This window comes from Dipodomys ordii, unplaced genomic scaffold (genome assembly GCF_000151885.1).
Source record: "Dipodomys ordii isolate 6190 unplaced genomic scaffold, Dord_2.0 Scaffold54, whole genome shotgun sequence".
NCBI classification, from domain to species: domain Eukaryota; kingdom Metazoa; phylum Chordata; class Mammalia; order Rodentia; family Heteromyidae; genus Dipodomys; species Dipodomys ordii.
In genome coordinates, this window is record NW_012267270.1 from 3,665,984 (window position 1) to 3,685,850 (window position 19,867).

The 19,867-nt window shown below is 41.6% G+C and overlaps 1 protein-coding gene across 1 annotated transcript in view; it reads right to left on the reverse strand.

The window, feature by feature from the left end:
• LOC105989176 (chromosome unknown open reading frame, human C11orf80) overlaps positions 1–19,867 on the reverse strand; it is a 53,688-nt gene that overhangs the window by 15,517 nt on the left and 18,304 nt on the right. The window contains exons 4-10 of the mRNA XM_013021030.1: positions 18,900–19,009; positions 10,618–10,701; positions 9,667–9,722; positions 8,533–8,604; positions 6,108–6,297; positions 3,942–4,092; positions 1,439–1,585 (exon numbers count right to left, since the gene is read on the reverse strand). Of these exons, the coding sequence (XP_012876484.1) occupies positions 1,439–1,585; positions 3,942–4,092; positions 6,108–6,297; positions 8,533–8,604; positions 9,667–9,722; positions 10,618–10,701; positions 18,900–19,009 (810 nt within the window). The remainder of the gene's footprint in view (positions 1–1,438; positions 1,586–3,941; positions 4,093–6,107; positions 6,298–8,532; positions 8,605–9,666; positions 9,723–10,617; positions 10,702–18,899; positions 19,010–19,867) is intronic.

Genomic DNA, 19,867 nt, shown 5'->3' on the forward strand with positions numbered 1-19,867 from the left:
TCAGATCTCAGCCTCCTGAGTAGCTAAGATTACAGGCGAGAGCCATCGGCGCCCGGCAGCCATACTTTTTTTGTTTGGGTCGGTGGTGGGCTTGAACTCTGGGCTTGGGCGCTATCCCTCAGCTCTTCAGCTCAAGGCCAGCTTGAGCCACAGCGCCACTTCCCGTTTTCTAGTGGTTTATTGGAGATAAGAGTCTCACAGACTTTCCTGCCCACCAGCCCGGGCTCAGGCTACTTTTCTTGCTCCCACCTATAAGGGTGGCAGGGTAATGAAAAGTTCTCAAGCCTAGCTGCACATTAGAATCATCTCAAAATCTTTACATACTGCCAGAGGTTGTAGCTCAATAGCAGAGTTCATGCTTAGCAATGCACAAGGCCCTGGGTTTTAACTCCTAACACACACACACACACACACACACACACAACAATAACAACAAAAAATAACCTATAGAGACCCAAACCCCATTTCAGTCCAGGGAAATCAGGTTTGGGCCATGTGTGTGGGGGTGTGGGTGTGGTACTGGGGTTTAAAAATTTACAGCTGGGTACCGGTGGTTCACGCCTGTAATCCTAGCTATTCAGGAGGTTGAGATCTGAAGATCACAGTTCACAGCCAACCCAGGCAAGAAAATCCATGAGACTCTTATCTCCAATAAAACACTAGAAAACTGGAAGTGGAGCAGTGGCTCAAGAGATAGAGCACTAGCCTTGAGCTGAAAAGCTGGAACTTGATAGGCAAGTGCTCTACCACTGAGCCATGTTTCTAGCCCTGTTTTCTGCTGATTTTTTTGAGAATTTTTATTTTTATTTTGTTATTAAGTAGTTGTACAAAGAGGTTATAATTCTCTAAGTCAGATTAGAAGTTCAATGCTTCTTGATCAATGCCATCCCTTCCATCATTCTCTCCCTCCCTTTTTCTGCTGGCCATTTTTAACATAGTCTCACTTCCTGCCCAGGTGTGTGCCTGGACCCCAATCTGACTACTTTAGGCTTCCTATAGTTGCAGCTTCCCTGCATTGAGAAGGGAGTCTTGCAGACTTTCCTTCCTGGACTGGCCTCAAAACATAATTCTCTCAGTCTCCCAAGTAGCTAGAATTATAGGCATGAGCCACTGGTGCCCAGGTAGGTTTGGACATTTTAAAAAAGTTCCCTAGGTAATTTACTGTGCAACTAAGGTTGAAAGCCACTGATCTAAGGTAATACATATACTCCCTGGGAAGCACTCTGGGAGTGTCCACTGGGTTCTGGCTGTCAAAATCTGGGAATGCTATCATTTAAGTAAAGCATCAACATACAGATCTATTCCATATGGCATACAATTTGCTTAATTTGTTAAGTAAGGTATTTCACTGGAAAACCTTTCTTGACATAAACACATTGCCCTTTCTTTGTTCTTTTAGTATCTGGCATACCCAAACAGATGCCCCACTCATACCTACCCCAGATTTCCTTTTGCTGGACTGTTAATCCACTGTAGAAATCCACAAAGAGGAAAAGCAGAAGAGTTGGTCCCTGAGGGTCTGCCTTCTGAGACTGATTCCTCACACTGGACTCAACCTGATAACGCACATCTGGAAGTACCAAATCTAGAGAACAAGAGGTAACACAAATTTCTAAGGTATGGTGACTATACAACATATTTTCTGAGCAGAGGGATCTCAGCGTAGGAAAACCATACTCTAAATGGAAACATTCAGCTGGGTATGGTAATACACTTGTAGCCCCAGTACTGGGGAGTCGTGGAGCAAAAGTACTGAGAACTGGAGACCAACCTAGGATATACAATGATGCATTGTCTTAAGAAAACAAAAATAATTTTGGTGCTGATGGCTGACACCTACTCAGGAGGCTGAGATGTAAGGATTGTGGTTCAAAGCCAGCCCAGGCAGGAAAGTCTGTGAAACTCTTACCTCCAATTAACCACCAGAAAACCAGAAGTGGGGCTGTGGCTCAAAGTGGTAGAGTGCTAGCCTTGATGAGCAAAAGAGCTCAGGGACAGTGCCCAGATCCAGGGTTCAAGCCCCAAAACTGACAGGAACAAACAAATAAATCAAAACATCCTGTTCTACTCCCGAATTTGCTTCTCTATACACATGATGGAAACAAATAATAGTAACACACATGAAGAACATAAAAAATGATAATAAACCAAAAGGCCCTCCTTTGCACTTACTGGGAAATACTACATATATATATTTCCTGCACAACTTTTGAAATCAGGCAGAACTAGTAATAGGCAAAAATCAAATTTAAGTGGAGTAATGATGTGAACAGCTAACTTATAATAACAGGCAACTTGGAAGTGGCACTGTTGGCTCAAGTGGTAGAGTACTTGCCTTGAGCTGAAGAGCTCAGGGACAGTGCCCAGGCCCAGAGTTCAAACCCCACGACCAAAAAAAAAAAAAGGCAACTTGTACAATATGTCAGGTATCCCATTAAATTATTTGCAAATTCTATTATTTTACTGTTTAGATTTCACTACATTCCTGGGTACACCTATCTTTATGACCTTTTTACAGATAAGAAAAGAGGTATACACAGGCTAAATAATTTGCCCAATATGAATAAGTCGTAAAACTGAGATACAGACTTTGCCAGACTGACTCCAGATGTGCTCTTAGTTCCAAAATTGTATGATATATATTTTTGAATAACAGTTATGGTGACTTTCTATCAGACTGGCCCTTTAGAAACTGTCTGGGCAGTCCATACAGCGAAGTACCGGATTCCTCTATGTTGATTCTTGTTCTGCCCCATAGAGAAGAAGGGACATGAGGAAACATGTTCTACATTATTTACTTCCAAAGTCAGCTCAGCAAGTTTAGACATTGTAAATTGGGAGAAAAATAGAGGAAACCAATAGTCTTGAATATAAAAATGAACAAAACAGATACAAAGACACTTAGAAACTCACTTGGGTCATTCTTCTATTCAAGATTTCAATGGCATGGCATTAAGATCAAATATTGTTTCCTTGCAAAACTACTTACATGCAGAGACACTATCTGAGGCTACCTCCTCTCCTCCCATCCTTTGGAATAACTATGTACTCAAGAAAAAAGAACTGGTCTCTGGAGGCAGACTTCCTAGGTGAAAATTCTGTCATTCTCTGGAGATACTGCTGTATCCCAGAAAGTTTCAACCCTCTCATACCAGTCACAATCCTAGAACACCTATTCCCTTCTGCTCATCTTCCTTAGTCCCAAATGACTGGGCCCAAATTCCTCTGGATTTAGCTATCAACAGTCATGCTCAGAACTGTAAGATTTGTAGATACCAGCCATAGTTGCATAGTCCTAGCTCCCAGTTTTATCTGAGTTCCATCAGTAGCCATCTGACTTTTAAAAAGATGTTGTTAGGCCCTACATGAATTTTATGTGGCATTTATATGATTTCATCTTTTCCAAGTAATTTTATGTATGCTTCCTCCTCTCATTTAGAAGCATTTTTCTTCCTCAGTTGTTCAGGGGAGAAACAGTAGCAAGCTGCAAAGCCCAAACTGCTAGGCTCTGATTGGTTTTTTCTTTTTTTTGCGGGGGGTGGGTCCAGTTGTGGGGCCTGAACTCTGGGCCTGGACACTGTCCCTCAGCTCTTCAGCTCAAGGCTAGCACTCTACCACTTGAGCCACAGCATCACTTCCGGCTTTTTTCTTTTTGCTTATGTGGTGCTGAGGAATCGAACCCAGGGCCTTATGCATGCAAGGCAAGCGTTCTACTACTGAGCCACCTGCCCAGCCCCTGGGTTTTTCTTGTATTGTACATTTATCTAATTTCAGTGGCCTCTTGAGCTTGGACGGATCCCTAATCCCAAGCCCCAACCAAGCCATAAAATCACTGGGTCCTACCTATTTAAACTTGCACCTGTGGTTATAAGTCCTTCATTTTAATAATACTCATCAGGTTTCTTCATCTCTTACCAAAAAGAAAAAAAAGAGCGATATACCTGTGTCCAAATTGAGATCCACACTGGGCACCATGTATAACTGGTATTTCTTCCAGTCAATGAAGTAAGAGGTGTCTTTGAAGACAGCGATGCTTAGCTGCTCTCGATTTGGCAATATCAGAGGCAGACCTGAAGGTCCATATAGGAATATGTATTGTTGCTAAAGAAAACTGCCAAAATTTTAGCTTCTTATGACTGTGTATTCACTTGTATAAAATAAACAGTGACTTATGCCAGGCACCAGTGATTCATGACTATAAGCCTAGCCACTCAGGAGGCTGAGATCTAAGGATTAAGGTTTGAAGTCAGCTCAGGCAGACAAATCCATGAGACTCTTATTTCTAATTAATCATCAAAAAGCAGAAAGTTGAGGCATGGCTTAAAAGGCAGTGTCAGATATGAACCCAGAGAGAGAGGCTCAGAGCTCAAGCCCCAGTACCAGTACCTATACACAAAAAATGAAAGATATATTTCAGCATTCTGGTATTCATTCTGTTAAACTGTCAATTAATTGTTCAAAGGACTTACACCATTAGAATCCACTCCTTTTTTTTTTTTTTTTGTCGATCGTGGGGCTTGAACTCTGAACCTGGGTGTTGTCCCTCAGATCGTCAGCTCAAGGCTAGCACTCTACCTCTTGAGCCACAGCACACACCACTTCCAGTTTTCAGGTGGTTTATTGGAGATAAGAGTCTCACAGTCAGGGGCTGGGAAGGTGGCTCAGTGGTAGAGTGCTTGCCTTGCATGCATGAGGCCCTGGGTTCGGTTCCTCAGTACCACATAAGCAAAAAGAAAAAAGCCGGAAGTGGCGCTGTGGCTCAAGTGGTAGAGTGCTAGCCTTGAGCTGAAGAGCTGAGAGACAGCGCCCAAGCCCTGAGTTCAGGCCCCACGACTGGACCCAACCCCCCCCCCCAAAAAAAGAAGAGTCTCACAGTCTTTTCTGCCTGGGCTGGCTTTGAACCTTGATCCTCGGATCTTAGCCTCCTGAGTAACTAGGATTACAGGCGTGAGCCTCCAATTACTGGCTCCTACCTCACTTTTTTTTTTTTTGTCAGTTGTGGGGCTTGAACTCTGGGCCTGGGCACTGTCCCTGTGCTCTTCAGCTCAAGCCTAGCACTCTGTTGCTTGAGCCACAGCGCCACTTCTGGCTTTTTCTGCTTATGCGGTGCTGAGGAATCGAACCCAGGGCCTCAGGCATGCAAGGCAAGCGCTCTACCACTGAGCCACCTTCCCCTACCTCACCTTTAATTCAGGCACTTTTCTAGTTTTTAACCCAGTTCATTTACTTTTGCATGTGTATGTGTTCCAGTCCTGGGTCTTTAACTCAGAGTCTGGGCACTGTCCCTGAGCCTTTTTGCTCAAGGCTAGTGCTCCACCTTCCAGCCTTTTTTGGTAGCCACATGAAGATAGACTTTTAAGGAATTTCTTGCAATGGCTGGCTTCAAACTCTGACCCTCAGAACTCAACCTCCTGAGTAATTAAGATTACAGATGTAAACCACTGATGATTGGCTCATTTACTTTTTACATAGTAATTACTAACTTTTCTCTCTTATCCATCTGTATAATAGTGCAAGATATTCCTGCTAAAGCAGCCAGTGGCTTCTTGTTATACAGAGAACAAAGACTGTACCCTTGAGTATGGCTCTCACTATATTCATCTTCAACTACTTAAAAAAAAAGTCAGGAGGGAAAGTGCCTCAGTGGTAGAGTGCTTGCCTTGCATGCCTGAAGCCCTGGGTTCAATTCCCCAGCACCACAAAAGCAGAAAAACCCAGAAGTGGCACTGAGGCTCAAATGGTAGAGCACTAGCCTTGAGCTAAAGAGCTGAGGGATAGCACCCAGGCCAAGTTCAGGCCCCACGACTAACAAGAACAAAATCATGCTGTATATTTCAGACTGGCCTTCAATTTTGCCAATGCCTCCCAAGTACATCTCTCCTTGCACGATCCATTCCATTCTTTTGGCCATACTGATTTATATGAACAACATGTGAGATATGTATCACATTTTATAATTTTTAGCTCCCTCATAAATGTATGAATTTTATGAAATTTAGCTTTCACATTGGACTATGTACATTCATACAATTAATACATTCTTCTAGATAAAGAATTCATATGTAAAGCTTTCCTAAACTGGATGAAACTTGTCATCAGAAGGATATGGAAACTGAAGAAATCCTGTTCAACTGACTGGAAAAGACCTTTGGACTGGGGCACAGAGCAGCAGCTGGAGTCAGTATCAGTTCTCCCATGTCCACACCAACCACCCCGTCAGGGATGAACAGTGTCACTGGATGTCCTAGCACAGGGTGGATTCTGCTGCAGTGGGGTTCAGTTGTTCCACATTTTTGTCTTGTTAAAAAAAAACAATTTAACAATTTCCCCTCTTAAGAAATTACTTAATAAGAGTGTTAATTTTTTTCTTGTAACTACTCAAACATATACATAACCACATAAGCCACTATAGTTGTTTCTCTGGCTTAACTAACTTGTATTTCACTTAGAGAATCACAGCAATGGACAGAGAGGAAAACTGGTATTTCATAGCTCTAGCTTTTGCTATCTCTAATGGTGTTTTCTCATTCCTAAAAGTGATTTTCCTCTACTAAACTACTTTAAGGTTCAGAAGTTTCTAAGATCATTCAAAGATCAGCATTCTGTAATGGGAGTTATGAGTCACAAATGACCTAACTGACCCCCTGGTCCTTAAAACTCTGCTCTCACTTGCCTTCTTTTACATGGCTCTGAGGTTATTGTTTGATGAGAGCACTAAAAAGAAACATTCCCCCCAAGAAAGAATCTAGAGGGGCTGGAAAGATGGCTCAGTGGTAGAGTTCTTGTCTTGCATTCATGAGGCCCTGGGTTCTATTCCTCAGCACCACATAATCAGAAAAATCAGGAAGTGGCACTATAGCTCAAGTGGTAGAACACTAGTCTGGAGCTGAAGAGCTGAGGGACAGTACCCAGGCCCAGAGTTCAGGCCCCATGACCAACAAGGAAGGAAGGAAAGAAAAAAAACTAAATAGATTACCTTAAATTCTTGTCAGTAAAGCTGTGGTAGTGAGCTGTTTACCTGTAAAGACTGGATTACACTACATGATTTTTTGTTGTTGTTGTTGTTCTGTGTATGTGTGTGTGTGTGTGTGTTTGTTTGTTTGTTTTGGTCCATCCTGGGGCTTGAACGCTGCCTGGGTGCTATCCTGAGCTCTTTTGCTCAAAGCTAGCATTTTACCACATTGAGCCACAGAGCCACTTTCAAATATTTTGTTTTGAACTGAATTTTCCCTAGATAACTCGGTTGACCTTGAGCTCTAAATCCTCCTGCCTAAGCCTCCTGAGTGCTAGGATTATAGGCATATAGTACTATGTCCATACTACAGGATTTTGAAAGAAAGATGTGGGTTAGGATTTTGTTACCATTTACTAATGAATAAAGAACTTTGCCAAGGGAAGAGGTAGTCTCAAGAGTAAAAAGAGTGGGCTGAGGGATGTGATAGAGCATTTGTTTAGCATGCCCAAGCCCTCAGCTCAATACCCAACACTTCAAGGAAACCAAGAGGAGTTGGAGACATAGCTCAAGATAGTAGAGTGCCAGCCAGTGAGCCAAAGCATCAGATCCTGAGTTCTAGTCTTGGTCTCAGGGAAAAAAGATAAAGAAAACAAACAATTAGTTGGACTTTAGGATACAGTACACCTTTCCTGGATGCAAAAGTGAAGTTGGATATAGTAGCTAGATGGAAAAAGAAGGCAGAAACTCCATCTGCTTAGATAATTTATCATTTCCTCCATGGACTTAGAATATTGTTTTTAGAATATTAAGGAAGTGGAAGTGAGGAAAGGGATAAGTTTCAAACCAATGCAGAAGGCTGATACATGAAAGACAATATACAACAAATTCCTTTGTAATCATAATATCTCCCTATCCACAAAGTCAAGTCCTCTCATGTTTAAATGGAATTAGAATTTTTGGAGTTTGTTTCATTTTATTCATTGAAGAACATAAAGCCTGGAAAAAAAGATTAGGGACATTCTCAGGTCAATTACAATATTCAGGGAACCAGAAGTAATAAATTTTCAACAGAAACGATGTAAAAGCTTTACTTCTACTATTCTTTTAGAGAGGCTTAAATCTCTTAGAAATGGTAAAGGTAGGGCTGAGTGTGGTGGCACATGTCTGTAAGTCTAACTACTGCAGAAGGCAGAAATCAGGAGGATCATAGTCTGAGATCAGCCCCATACAAAAAACAGGAAACCTATTCCCAAATCAAGTAAGCAAAAAGATCTGGAGGTATGTATTGCAAGTGGTAGAATGGTTTCCCAGCAAGTGTGATGCCCTAAGAAATACTCTTCCCCCAAAAGAAAGAAATGACAAAAACATCTGGGCATGATACAGCATATCTGTAGCCCCAGCTATTACAGCCCCTGTTTCTTGGAAAGCTGAAGCCAGGACTTTGACACTAGCCTAGGCAACATAATGAGACTGTTTCAAAAAAGAAAAGAAATTCAAGGGAAACCAATTCTAACTGCTACCCATACTTTTAACAGGAGAACACAACATCAAAAGGACAGCAATGCTTTTGCTTTCACCTCACATAATGCTGACTGTTTACCACAAGAGCAATTCCATTCCACAGGTTCAAAATTGGTTCATTCTCCAGCCTGCAAAACAAAAGAAAGCTAAGCCATCTCTCCCATCAAGGTCTGCTTGATACAAAACTTGGCCTATGATTTCTACCACCAAGGAGCTTACCATAAATCAGTAACCCAATAACTAAAAGGAAAATGGCATTATTTTGAATTTTACCAGTTCTAATAAAAGTGAAAGACATGAAAAGGTTTAGATGAATCCACTCATTAAAAGAATTTGAGGGGCTGGGAAGGTGGCTCAGTGGTAGAGCGCTTGCCTTGCATGACTGAGGCCCTGGGTTCGATTCCTCAGCACCACATAAGAAAAAAGAAAAAAGCTGGAAGTGGCGCTGTGGCTCAAGTGGTAGAGTGCTAGCCTTGAGCTGAAGAGCTGAGGGACAGCACCCAGACCCAGAGTTCAGGCCCCACGACTGGACCCAAACAAAAAAAAAAAAAGAATTTGAAAATATGAGGATTTCATAAGATTAGTTTTGTTTTTGTTTTTTTTTTTTTGGTCCGATCGTGGGGCCTGAACTCGGCCTGGGCGCTGTCCCTCAGCTCTTCAGCTCAAGGCTAGCGCTCTACCACTTGAGCCACAGTGCCACTTCCAGCTTTTTTTTTCTTTTTTTGCTTATGTGGTGCTGAGGAATCGAACCCAGGGCCTCAGGCATGCAAGGCAAGCACTCTACCACTGAGCCACCTTCCCAGCCTCCATAAGATTAGTTTTACAGTGACTTTGAGTCAAGAAGTCAAACTGAAGCCGAGCACTGGTGGCTCACATTTGTAATCCTAGCTACTCAGGAGGCTGAGATCTGAGGATCATGGTTCAAAGCCAACCTGGGCAGGAAAGTCCGTGAGACTATTATCTCCAATTAACCACCAACTAGAAATGGCACTGTGGCTTAAGTGGTAGAGCACTAGCCTTGAGCTGAAGGGCTCAGGGACAGTGCCTATACCCAGAATTCAAGTCCTGTGACTGACAAAAACAAAACAAAACAAAAAGTCAAACTGTGAGACAACTGGAAATAGGAAATCATGCCCGAGAAACACTGCAGAGCCACAGCCTCATCTGAAGTCATGGGTTTACAGACTTACCCAAAGATCTCTGTGGAGACAACCCCGTTTACCTTTACAATGAAATTAAACCTGATCTGCAAAACAATTAGTGAAGTGTAAGATTTTACCTAAGCCATTAGATTACATATCTACCCCCTGAAGAAAAAGATACTCTTTACTTTTAAATTAATATTATTTTAACTGGCAAATCCCCCATAAGTTGCACTCTGTATAGTCTTAGATCTGTCAGCTTCTCCTTCATTTTCTAACACCTTGGAGCCCACTCTCATACACTAGGATTAGGTTGTTGCAGAACAGCAATAGATCTCCAACATACTATTCCTTTCTCAATTAATTCTACCCTATGAGTCTATTCCTTCTTTCCCCATCATCCAACAGTTCTGGAAACCATTTAATTCTCTACTTTAAGTTAAACCTTTTTAGATTCACACATAGGTGAGATCATGAGTATTTATCTTTCTGTGCCTGGCTCAAGAATGGATGAAGAAAATTAAATTTATACACAATAGGATACTGTACAGCCTTAAAAATCTATTGTTTACAACAATATGGATGAATCTGGAGGAAAAGCATATTTTTAATTTATTAATTAATTAACTTATGTAGTTGGTCATGGTAATTAAGCTCTGGGCCTGGGCGCTGTCCCTCAGCTCTTCAGCTCAAGGTAAGCGCTCTACCACTTGAGCCACAGTGTCACTTCTGGTTTTCTGGTAGCTAATTGGAGATAAGAGTCTCATGGACTATCCTGCTCAGGCTGGCTTTGAACTGTGATCCTCAGATCTCAGCCTCCTGAGTAGCTATGATTACAGGTGTGAGGCACCTGCTCACAAGAGAAGCACTGATATACAAAAGAGCAACTTAAGTGATAGTATTTAATCTTCAAATGTTAAACTTAAATTATGTCAGGCTAAACTATAGACTATCAAAAAAAAAAAAAAGAGGAAAAGAGAAAGAGAAAGAGCAACTTACCTGGTGGTGTACCATAATGATTTTACGTAAAAAGTGCTTTATAACTAGACAATCTCTCATCAAAGTTCTGGACTTTTCAACCACCTGTAACAACACAGCAAAAACACCTACCAGATGTATGCAAACCCCAAATCACAAATGAATCAAACAGATATTCGTTCCTATAAAAGTACCTATTCTTTTTTTTTGTTTGTTTGTTTTTTGTCAGTCATGGGGCTTGAACTCTGGGCCTGGGCACTGTCCCTCAGCTCTTCAGCTCACGGCAGTGCTCTACCACTTGAGCTACAGCGCCACTTCCGGTTTTCTGGTGGTTTATTGGAGATAGGAGTCTCACGGTCTTTCCTTCCCCGGGCTGGTTTTGAACCACGATTCTCAGATCTCAGCCTCTTGAGTAGCTAGGATTATAGGCGTGAGCCACCGGTGCCCAGCTAAAAGTACCTGTTCTTTAAAATGCTTTGAAAGACCTCTAAGGAAGTTGGGTAATCCTAATTACTCACGAGGCTGAAATCTGAGGATCACAGTTTGAAGCCAGGCAAGCAGGAAAATGTGTGAGACTCATTCCAGTTAACCACCAAGAAGCTGTGGCTCAAGTGGTAGAGCACCAGCCTTGAGTAAAAAAGCCAAGGTACAGCACCCAGGCCTTGAGTTCAAGCCCCAGTACTGGCACCAAAAAAAAAGATATCCAAGGAGAAACATCTTTGAGAATGAGAAAAGAATACAAAAGGGGAATTGAAACAGCTATCACTTCAAAGAGCTGTACAAAGGGGTTTCAATTTAACACATCAATCTGTGGTACAATATATCTTGATGAGTGTGTCATACTTTCTTGCTTCCTGCCTGAGTGTGTGCCTAAGCCAAGATCCTCCTAGTTTATATTTCCTGCTATAGCTGAGATGACAGGCGCACATTTATCTCCCTCTGTTGAAATGGAGGCTCATGGAGTTTTCTGTCCAGTCTGCCTGGAACCATGATCCTCCCATTCTTAGCTTCAGAAATAGCTAGAATTACAGGCACTCACCATCAGCACTCAGCTTCTTCTTCAATTTTTTTTTTTTTAGTATAAAATGTTTAAACAGTAGAAAAGAGCTCTGGTATTCTAAAGGCATTTTCTGTACTTGACACTTTCCAAACAACTTCTTGGAATAGTTTCAAATCTCTGTAACCTTGGTGATTACAGGGTATATCATCAGGAGCTCTAATTATACATAACAGTAAAGCAACAAAATAGGTTCATTGAGCAGCTCTGAAAGAGGAGCTATACTAATAACAATGACAAATCTCATTTACTGAACACCTGTGTCACCTGCGTAACACACACAGAGCTAGTCAATTTGTCCCATCTCATACAGCTAGTTAAGTGCCAGCACTGGGAATCAAACCCATATCTAACTTCAAAGTTAACATTCCACCATGTGTGCTGCCCCTCCAATAACATTCATCTCTGTTCCTATCACTAGCTAATTGGAGAGCAGACCAATATATATAGTCTATCTTTTTTTTCTCTTGTTGGTACTGGGGATTAAATCTAGGGCTATGTACATGCTAGGCAAGTGTTCTACCACTTAAAATAGAGTCTTGCCCAGCGAGGGGCAGGTGAGGGACCAAGCCAGGCTGGGCCCCCGGTTCTATACAATACAGATTGCTATAAAACTCAAAATCTTCCAGCGGGGGGAGGGGGGAGTTCGTGGGGGGAGGGGAGAAAAGAAAAAAGAGTCTTGCTGGACTCAAACTCAAGATCCTCTTACTTCTATCAAAGTAGTTGGGATAACAAGTATGTACTACCATGCCCAGCAATCATTCTTTATGGAGACTGGTGATGTTTGTGTATGACTACTCAATATATGCATTTATTCACTCATAAAATACTACTGTAGTTTGTTATGTATATCTAGACCTACAGAGATAAATAAGACAATCTGTAAACTAGAAGATTCATAATTCTTTAGGAGAGAAAGCCAAATCATTCATATGCCAATGTATAAAGTTTTACAATTTAGATATCTTTTTTTTTTTGGGGGGGGTCCGGTCGTGGGGCCTGAACTCGGCCTGAGCGCTGTCCCTCAGCTCTTCAGCTCAAGGCTAGTGCTCTACCACTTGAGCCACAGCACCACTTCTGGCTTTTTTTTCTTTTTGCTTATGTGGTGCTGAGGAATCGAACCCAGGGCCTCATGCATGCAAGGCAAGCACTCTACTACTGAGCCACCTTCCCCACAATTTAGATATCTAAAGGAACATAAAAAAAGGATTGGCACCTCAGACCTAGGATCATATAACCTGTCAGATTAGCAGAGAACAGGTAATACAAAGCAAAAGTCCCTTTTACTCAAAGAAGAGAGAGGGAGAGTACTTTTTAGTTCTGTGATAGAAACCCAATACCTCAGCCTGGCACACCTACAGAAGCAGTTAACTTACTAACCTGTTTTTATGGGGAGAAAATTGATGCTAGCAAACCTAGACAACAGAAGTCATCATTTAATTGTGTGGTTTTACCTTCATCCTAAAAAAATAAGTGTGAGTAGATGCTAGAAGTTTATTTACAAACATGAACTGATGCAGTCATGGACCCTATGCCAGAGGAGAGTTTCAATCTTTCCCTTTCTCTTCTCCCTCCTAGAGATTAATAGATAGGTAAACAAAAAGACAGAGAGGTTTATTCATATGGATGCTTGTGTATATGAATATCTACATTCATTTTATCACTTAAGACTGGATAAGATTGTTAAGAAGAGCTTGTAAAATCAGATTTTTTTTGGTGGGACATGTTACATAGATTAATGAATCCTTAGATATAAGACTCAAACACTGAACATAGACAAAAAGTCAGGGCTGGGAAGGTGGCTCAGTGGTAGAGTGCTTGCCTTGCATGCATGAGGCCCTGGGTTCCATTCCTCAGCACAACATAAGCAAAAAGAAAAAAGCCAAAAGTGTCACTGTGGCTCAAGTGGTAGAGCGCTAGCCTTGAGCTGAAGAGCTGAGGGACAGCACCCAGGCCCAGAGTTCAAGCCCCATGACCGGACCCAAAAAAAAAAAAACAAAAAGCCAGCATCTCTTTCCTAAATGAGATTTTCCTTATCCTCCCTTGGCCCTAGTGTCTAAAAAAAAATCATTCTCAAGCCAGGCGCCAGTGGCTCACACTTATAATCCGGAGGCTGACATCTGAGGATCATAGTTAAAAGCAGCCCGGGGAAGGAAAGCCCATGAGACTCTTATCTCCAATTAACCACCAGAAAACCAGAAGTGGCACTGTGGCTCAAGAGGTAGAGTGCTTGCCTTGAGCTGAAGAGCTGAGGGACAGCACCCAGGCCCAGAGTTTAAGCCTCATGACTGACCAAAAAAAGTTTTTTTTAAAAATCATTCTTGGGGCTGGGAATGTGGCTCAGTGGTAGAGTGCTTGTCTAGAATACATGAAGCCCTGGGTTCAATTCCTTAGTATCACATAAACAGAAAAAGTTGGAAATGGTTCTGTGGCTCAAGTGGTAGAGTGCTAGCCTTGAGCAAAAGAAGCTCAGGAACAATGCCCAGACCCTGAGTTCAAGCCCCAGGACTGAAAAAAAAAATCATTCTCAAGACTTGGACAAAGGGGTTTCAACTCAAACTGATTTTCTTACATACTCAAGTAAGTGAATCATTTACTATAGCTATTTTTTTATAGATGTCTCCATTAAAATAATTTTGCTATGAATCTTGCTGCTTGACCCTTCTGCTAAATGGTGTGTATATATATATATATATATTTTGCTGCAATCTCTCCTTTTTCCTCTCTCACTCTCTTTATTCAAGTATCTTTCAGCTAGGCAGTGGTGGCTCATACGCGTAAATGCTAATTACACAGGAAGCTGAAACATGATAGTTGAGGTTCAAAGCCAGGCAGGACAGAAAAGTCTACAAGACTCTATCTCTAATTACCAGCAAAAATCCTGACTGGAAGTGTGGTTCAAGTGGCAGAGTGCCAACAATGAGCAAAAAAGCTAAATGAGAGCCTGAGACCCTGAGTTCAAATCCTGGTATAGGCACAAGCATGTATGTGCATGCATACATGCAATTGTGTGTGTGTGTGTGTATATATATATATATATATGCATATATCTTTTTTGGGGGGGGGTCCGGTCGTGGGGCCTGAACTCAGGGCCTGGGCGCTGTCCCTCAGCTCTTCAGCTCAAGGCTAGCGCTCTACCGCTTGAGCCACAGAGCCACTTCCGGCTTTTTTCTTTTTGCTTATGTGGTGCTAAGGAATCGAACCCAGGGCCTTGAGCATGCAAGGCAAGTGCTCTACCACTGAGCCTCCTTCCCAGCCCATGCATATATCTTTTAAAGGCCAGGTGTAGTGAAACATGCCTGAAATTCCAGCTACTTAGGAGGCAGAGGCAGCAAGATCACCAGTTCAAGGGCAAACCCAGGAAAAGGTAGTCAGATACTGTCTCAAAAATAAAATTTAAAAACAAAAAGGGAAAAAAAGAAAAGAAATAACCAACCCTTGAGGTTAGAGGAATGGCTCAGTTGGTGGAACACTAGCCAATAAGCAAGAGCATCAGGTACCAAGTCAAGTCCTGGTCTCAGACCAAAAAGCAAAAAGGGCTGGGAGAGGCATGGCTCAAGTAATGGAACATTTGCCTAGGGTGTGCAAGATCCTGGGTACAATACCTGGAACTGGCCACTATTGTTTGAATAGTTACATAATATTAGAGGGGCTGGGAAGGTGGCTCAGTGGTAGAGCGCTTGCCTTGCATGTATGAGGCCTGGGTTCGATTCCTCAGCACCACATAAGCAAAAAAGAAAAAAACCGAAGTAGTGCTGTGGCTCAAGTGGTAGAGCGCTAGCCTTGAGTTGAAGAGCTGAGGGACAGCGCCCAGGCCCAGAGTTCAGGCCCCATGACCAGACCCAAAATATATATATATTAGAGACAATGAGAGGTAACAGAAGAGATGTTTTGATGATTACACTATTCTTCCACTTCTCATTTACAACACTAACTCCAGGTCACAAACCAAGATCAGTTTCCCTCTACAAGTCTGATGTTTATATCCAAGTAGATGACTAAAGGAACTGGAGTAATTTCTTAGAGCTAGAGTGCCAGTCTAGCATACACAAGGCCATGGATTTGATTGCCAGCATGAAAGGAAAGAGAAGGAAGAGTGGTTATTTATTTTCTTTTTTCCCTCTTTGTGTTTTTATTATTTATTTATTTTTGTGGTCATAGGGCTTGATACTCAGGGCGTGGGTGCTGTCCATGAGCTCTTTTGCTCAAGGCTAGCACTCTACCACTTTGAATCACACCGCTACTTTGAGTTTTTGAGAGCTTAATTGGAGATAAGTTTCATGGGGACTTTTCTACCCAGACTGGTTTTGAACTGTAATTTTCAGATCTCAACCTCCTGAGTAGCTAGGATTACACGTGTGAGCCACTGGCATCAGGCTTTAAATTTCATTTTTGAGATAGCATCTGACTACCTTTGCCTGAGTTGGCCTTGAACTGATGATCTTCCTGCCTCTACCTTCTAAGTGGCTGAAATATGAGGCATATTTCACTACATGGGAGAGGAGGGAGGAAAGGCAGGAAGGAAGGCTTGCCTAAGGAGAAAAGGAAGGAAAGAAAGGAAGGAAGGAAGGAAGGAAGGAAAAGAGGAAAGAAGAAAGGAAGCAAGCAAGCAAGCAAGCAAGCAAGCAGGCAGGCAGGCTTGCTTACCAAGTAGATGATCAGCCCAAGTAACAACTTAGTCTCATAGTTTCCTGACCTCTTCAATGACAACTACTTGACTTCCATTTGTTTTCAGCTAACAATTTCTATGACCATAGTTTGGAACTAGTCCATTCTGAAAACCTTAAATTGAAATGTTCCACTGTAATTGTTAGAGTAAATTAGACTCTGCCAGAAAACCAAGCAGATATAAAGGTTTATTGCCAGTAAAAGGATCAGCAAGACCCCTTCTCACAGGTGAGGGGAAGGGAGAAGTGCCTGCTATTGTCTCAGGTGACCTTTTATAACCTCCGGGATTTGGGGGATCACCCTGCCTTATATGGTCATAGCTATCCCAAACCAGTGATCTCTCAGGGAAAGAGGGTAGGGGCTAATCATTTGCTGCCTTTACTACACGGGCCTAGTGTTGCCTAGGGAAAGAGCATGTTAAGCTTATGAGTGAGGAGGTTTCTGGGCTAACAGTAATAAAAGAGGGTGTATACCAAAGAGGGTTTTTGTTTTTCTTTTGACATTACTGGAGTGTGAACCCAGGGTCTGGCACCTGAACCGCCTCTCAACTGCTAACAAACTTTTTTCTTGATAGTTTAAATTATTTGTGTTCTGAATATCTGCTTTGGCCACACTTGGAGGTTTTTTATTTTAGGGAAATATTACTTTTGAAATAAGGTTAAAAATGGAAAATTTTATCATTTACACAATAACTTCCTCATCTTCAAATCCATTTTTCAGTCCCATTAAGATCTCTAGACCTTGAACCTTTCCCATTATGTCAGATGCCCTTCCTTTATACTTTGATGTCACTCAATACTTACTTATGTTGTGATATACAGCACATTGTATTATGTTTGTTTATCCATGAATCTTCCTATCTTTCCCTTGAACTGACTTGAACACACACAGGTTTCAGAATAAATACTGAAATTATATCGAACAATAGGTGCCAAACTGGCTCAAGTTCTACTTCTGCCAATTAACTTTCAGATGACACTGAGAAGTCAGTCAGATTCTCTGAATCTCGATTTTATTATCTGTAGAATGAGATTATGATTCCTACCTTGTCCAGTTCACAGACTTGTCTGGAGGCTTATTATTTGTAAATGTGAGGTATATGAATTATCATGGCTTGCTCAAACTGGCTAAAACACACCATCTCATTTCCTAGAATTGCTTTCCTTGGTTCACTAAAAACACATTTTTAATGGCTTCTTGACATTAGTAGTTTCAGAGCCGACTAACCACTAATTGCTCTAGACTGTTTACCTCCCATTCTCCTAAAGAAGATAAGGCACAGCCAGGGGCTACTTGTTGTTCTGATTATTTTAACCATTTCTTTCAGAAGGAGCATGGATAAAGTATACCCAAGTGCTTTCTGGGACAGTGGTTAACTCATTTCAATTCAGTTTTTTTCTTTTAAACATTCCAATTGTTTACATCCCCACTAATACCAAGGAAGGAAAGACAGGGGACCATAAAGTAGCTAAAGAGAATGGAGAACTCACTGCCAATCTTGTAAACCTAGACTACAAAAAAAATAAAACAATCAGGAAATCAAAAATCCACCCAAATAGGATCTATGCTGAAAAATAATCAACTTTTATTGTGTCAAGTGATTTACTTTAGTGGTTCTCAGCTGCACATAAAGAATAAAGACTTTTAAATACTCCAAAGCTACTGATTGAACTATGTCCCTCAAAATCCATGTATGGAAACCCTAAATACCCATGTGTTTAGAAATTAATCACATGGGTGATTTGGAATTAATTAAGGTATCAGAGTGTTTCTTCACATAGAGATCTCTCTTTATATATCCACTGAGACAAGGCATGTCAGGATACCATGACAAGATAGCTGTCTGAAAGCCAGGAACAGAAAGCATGTCTGATAGCACCCTTTTTTATAATTTTTTGTTTGTTTCTGGGGTTTTATTGGGGGGGGGTTTGGTCGTAGGGCCTGAACTCTGAGCCTGGGTGCTGTCCCTCAGCTCTTCAGCTCAAGGCTAGCGCTCTACCACTTGAGCCACAGTGCCACTTCCAGCTTTTTTTCTTTTTGCTTATGTGGTGCTGAGGAATCAAACCCAGGGCCTTATGCATGCAAGGCAAGCACTCTACCACTGAGCCACCTTCCCAGCCCCCTTTTTATAATTTTTGAGACAGGGTCTCCTTATGTTGCCCAAGTTGGTTTTACATGCCTGGGCTTGAAGGATACACCTACCTTAGCATCCCAAATGATGGGACTACAGGCTAAAGCCATCATGCCTGGCCCTGACAGAATCTTAATCATTGACTTCTTAGCCTACAGTACTAAAAGAAAATAAATCTCTGTTGTCTAAATTATCTGGTCTGTGGTATATTGTACAGCTTCCCCAGCTGACTAATACAACTCTTGAATCTATTATATGACATCTCTTGGAATAGGACACAGACATCAGCATTTTAGAAGCTTCTCTGTCATCTGTATAAGGCCCTTTATATTACTTTAACTTGGAACTGTTGTAGATCTAGATCTAGGCTTTGATTTCCTATCATTAGATTTACATAAAAACAAGAACTAAAGTATCAGTAATTTATAAATCCACAACAAAACTTGCCTCAAAAATTATCTGGAAAGGTGTTACCCCTGATTTGTTCTGAAACCAGCTGCTTTCTTCTGAAGTCCAAGTCAGCTTTGCAAAGAATTCAGGCAGTATAGTTTGTATTTCTGTGCAAGAAGAAATGGTAACAGTAGAATAAGCAGTTTGGACAAGCACCAGAGTTTCTGGAATTGTTAAACTGATGGGCCAAGGTTTTTCCCTGATGAAAAGATTACCTGAAAATTTTAAGATATGATTTGAAATGGCTATGCATCAGCAACTCACTTGACCATTTAGAATTGCATTCTGGGATTAAGACATTTAATCTCATGTTTAGAATTTTTTTTTTTGGGGGGGGCTGGTCGTGGGGCCTGAACTCTGGGCCTGGGCGCTGTCCCTCAGCTCTTCAGCTCAAGGCTAGCACTCTACCACTTGAGCCACAGCGCCACTTCCGGCTTTTTTCTTTTTGCTTATGTGGTGCTGAGGAATCGAACCCAGGGCCTCAGGCATGCAAGGCAAGCGCTCTACCACTGAGCCACCTTCCCAGCCCGATGTTTAGAATTTTTCACATTTGCTAAATTAATTTGAATTTTCAGTTAATTTCCACAAAGCCATGTTCAATATCAGAAATTCTTAAAACTGATGGTTGTAGCTGATATTCTTGTATTTTAAATAAATCAACTCACTCAATAAACACAAATCCAGCAAGTGAACTAATTTAAGCCTAAAAGCAAAAATGCTCAAGAGTGACCATGTCAGGAATGTACCTAATACAATATGCTTTTCTGGTTTGTTTTTGTGTCACTACTAGGGCTTAAGCTCACCATTCTTCTTAGGTTTCTCACTCAAGGCTGGTGCTCTACCACTTGAGCTGAATCTCCGCTCCTGGATATTTTGGGGGTGGTTAACTGGAGATAAGAATCTTGTAGACTTTTGAGCCAGTACCAGATTTCAGGTGGGAGCTTTAATACTACGTGTGTGTGTGT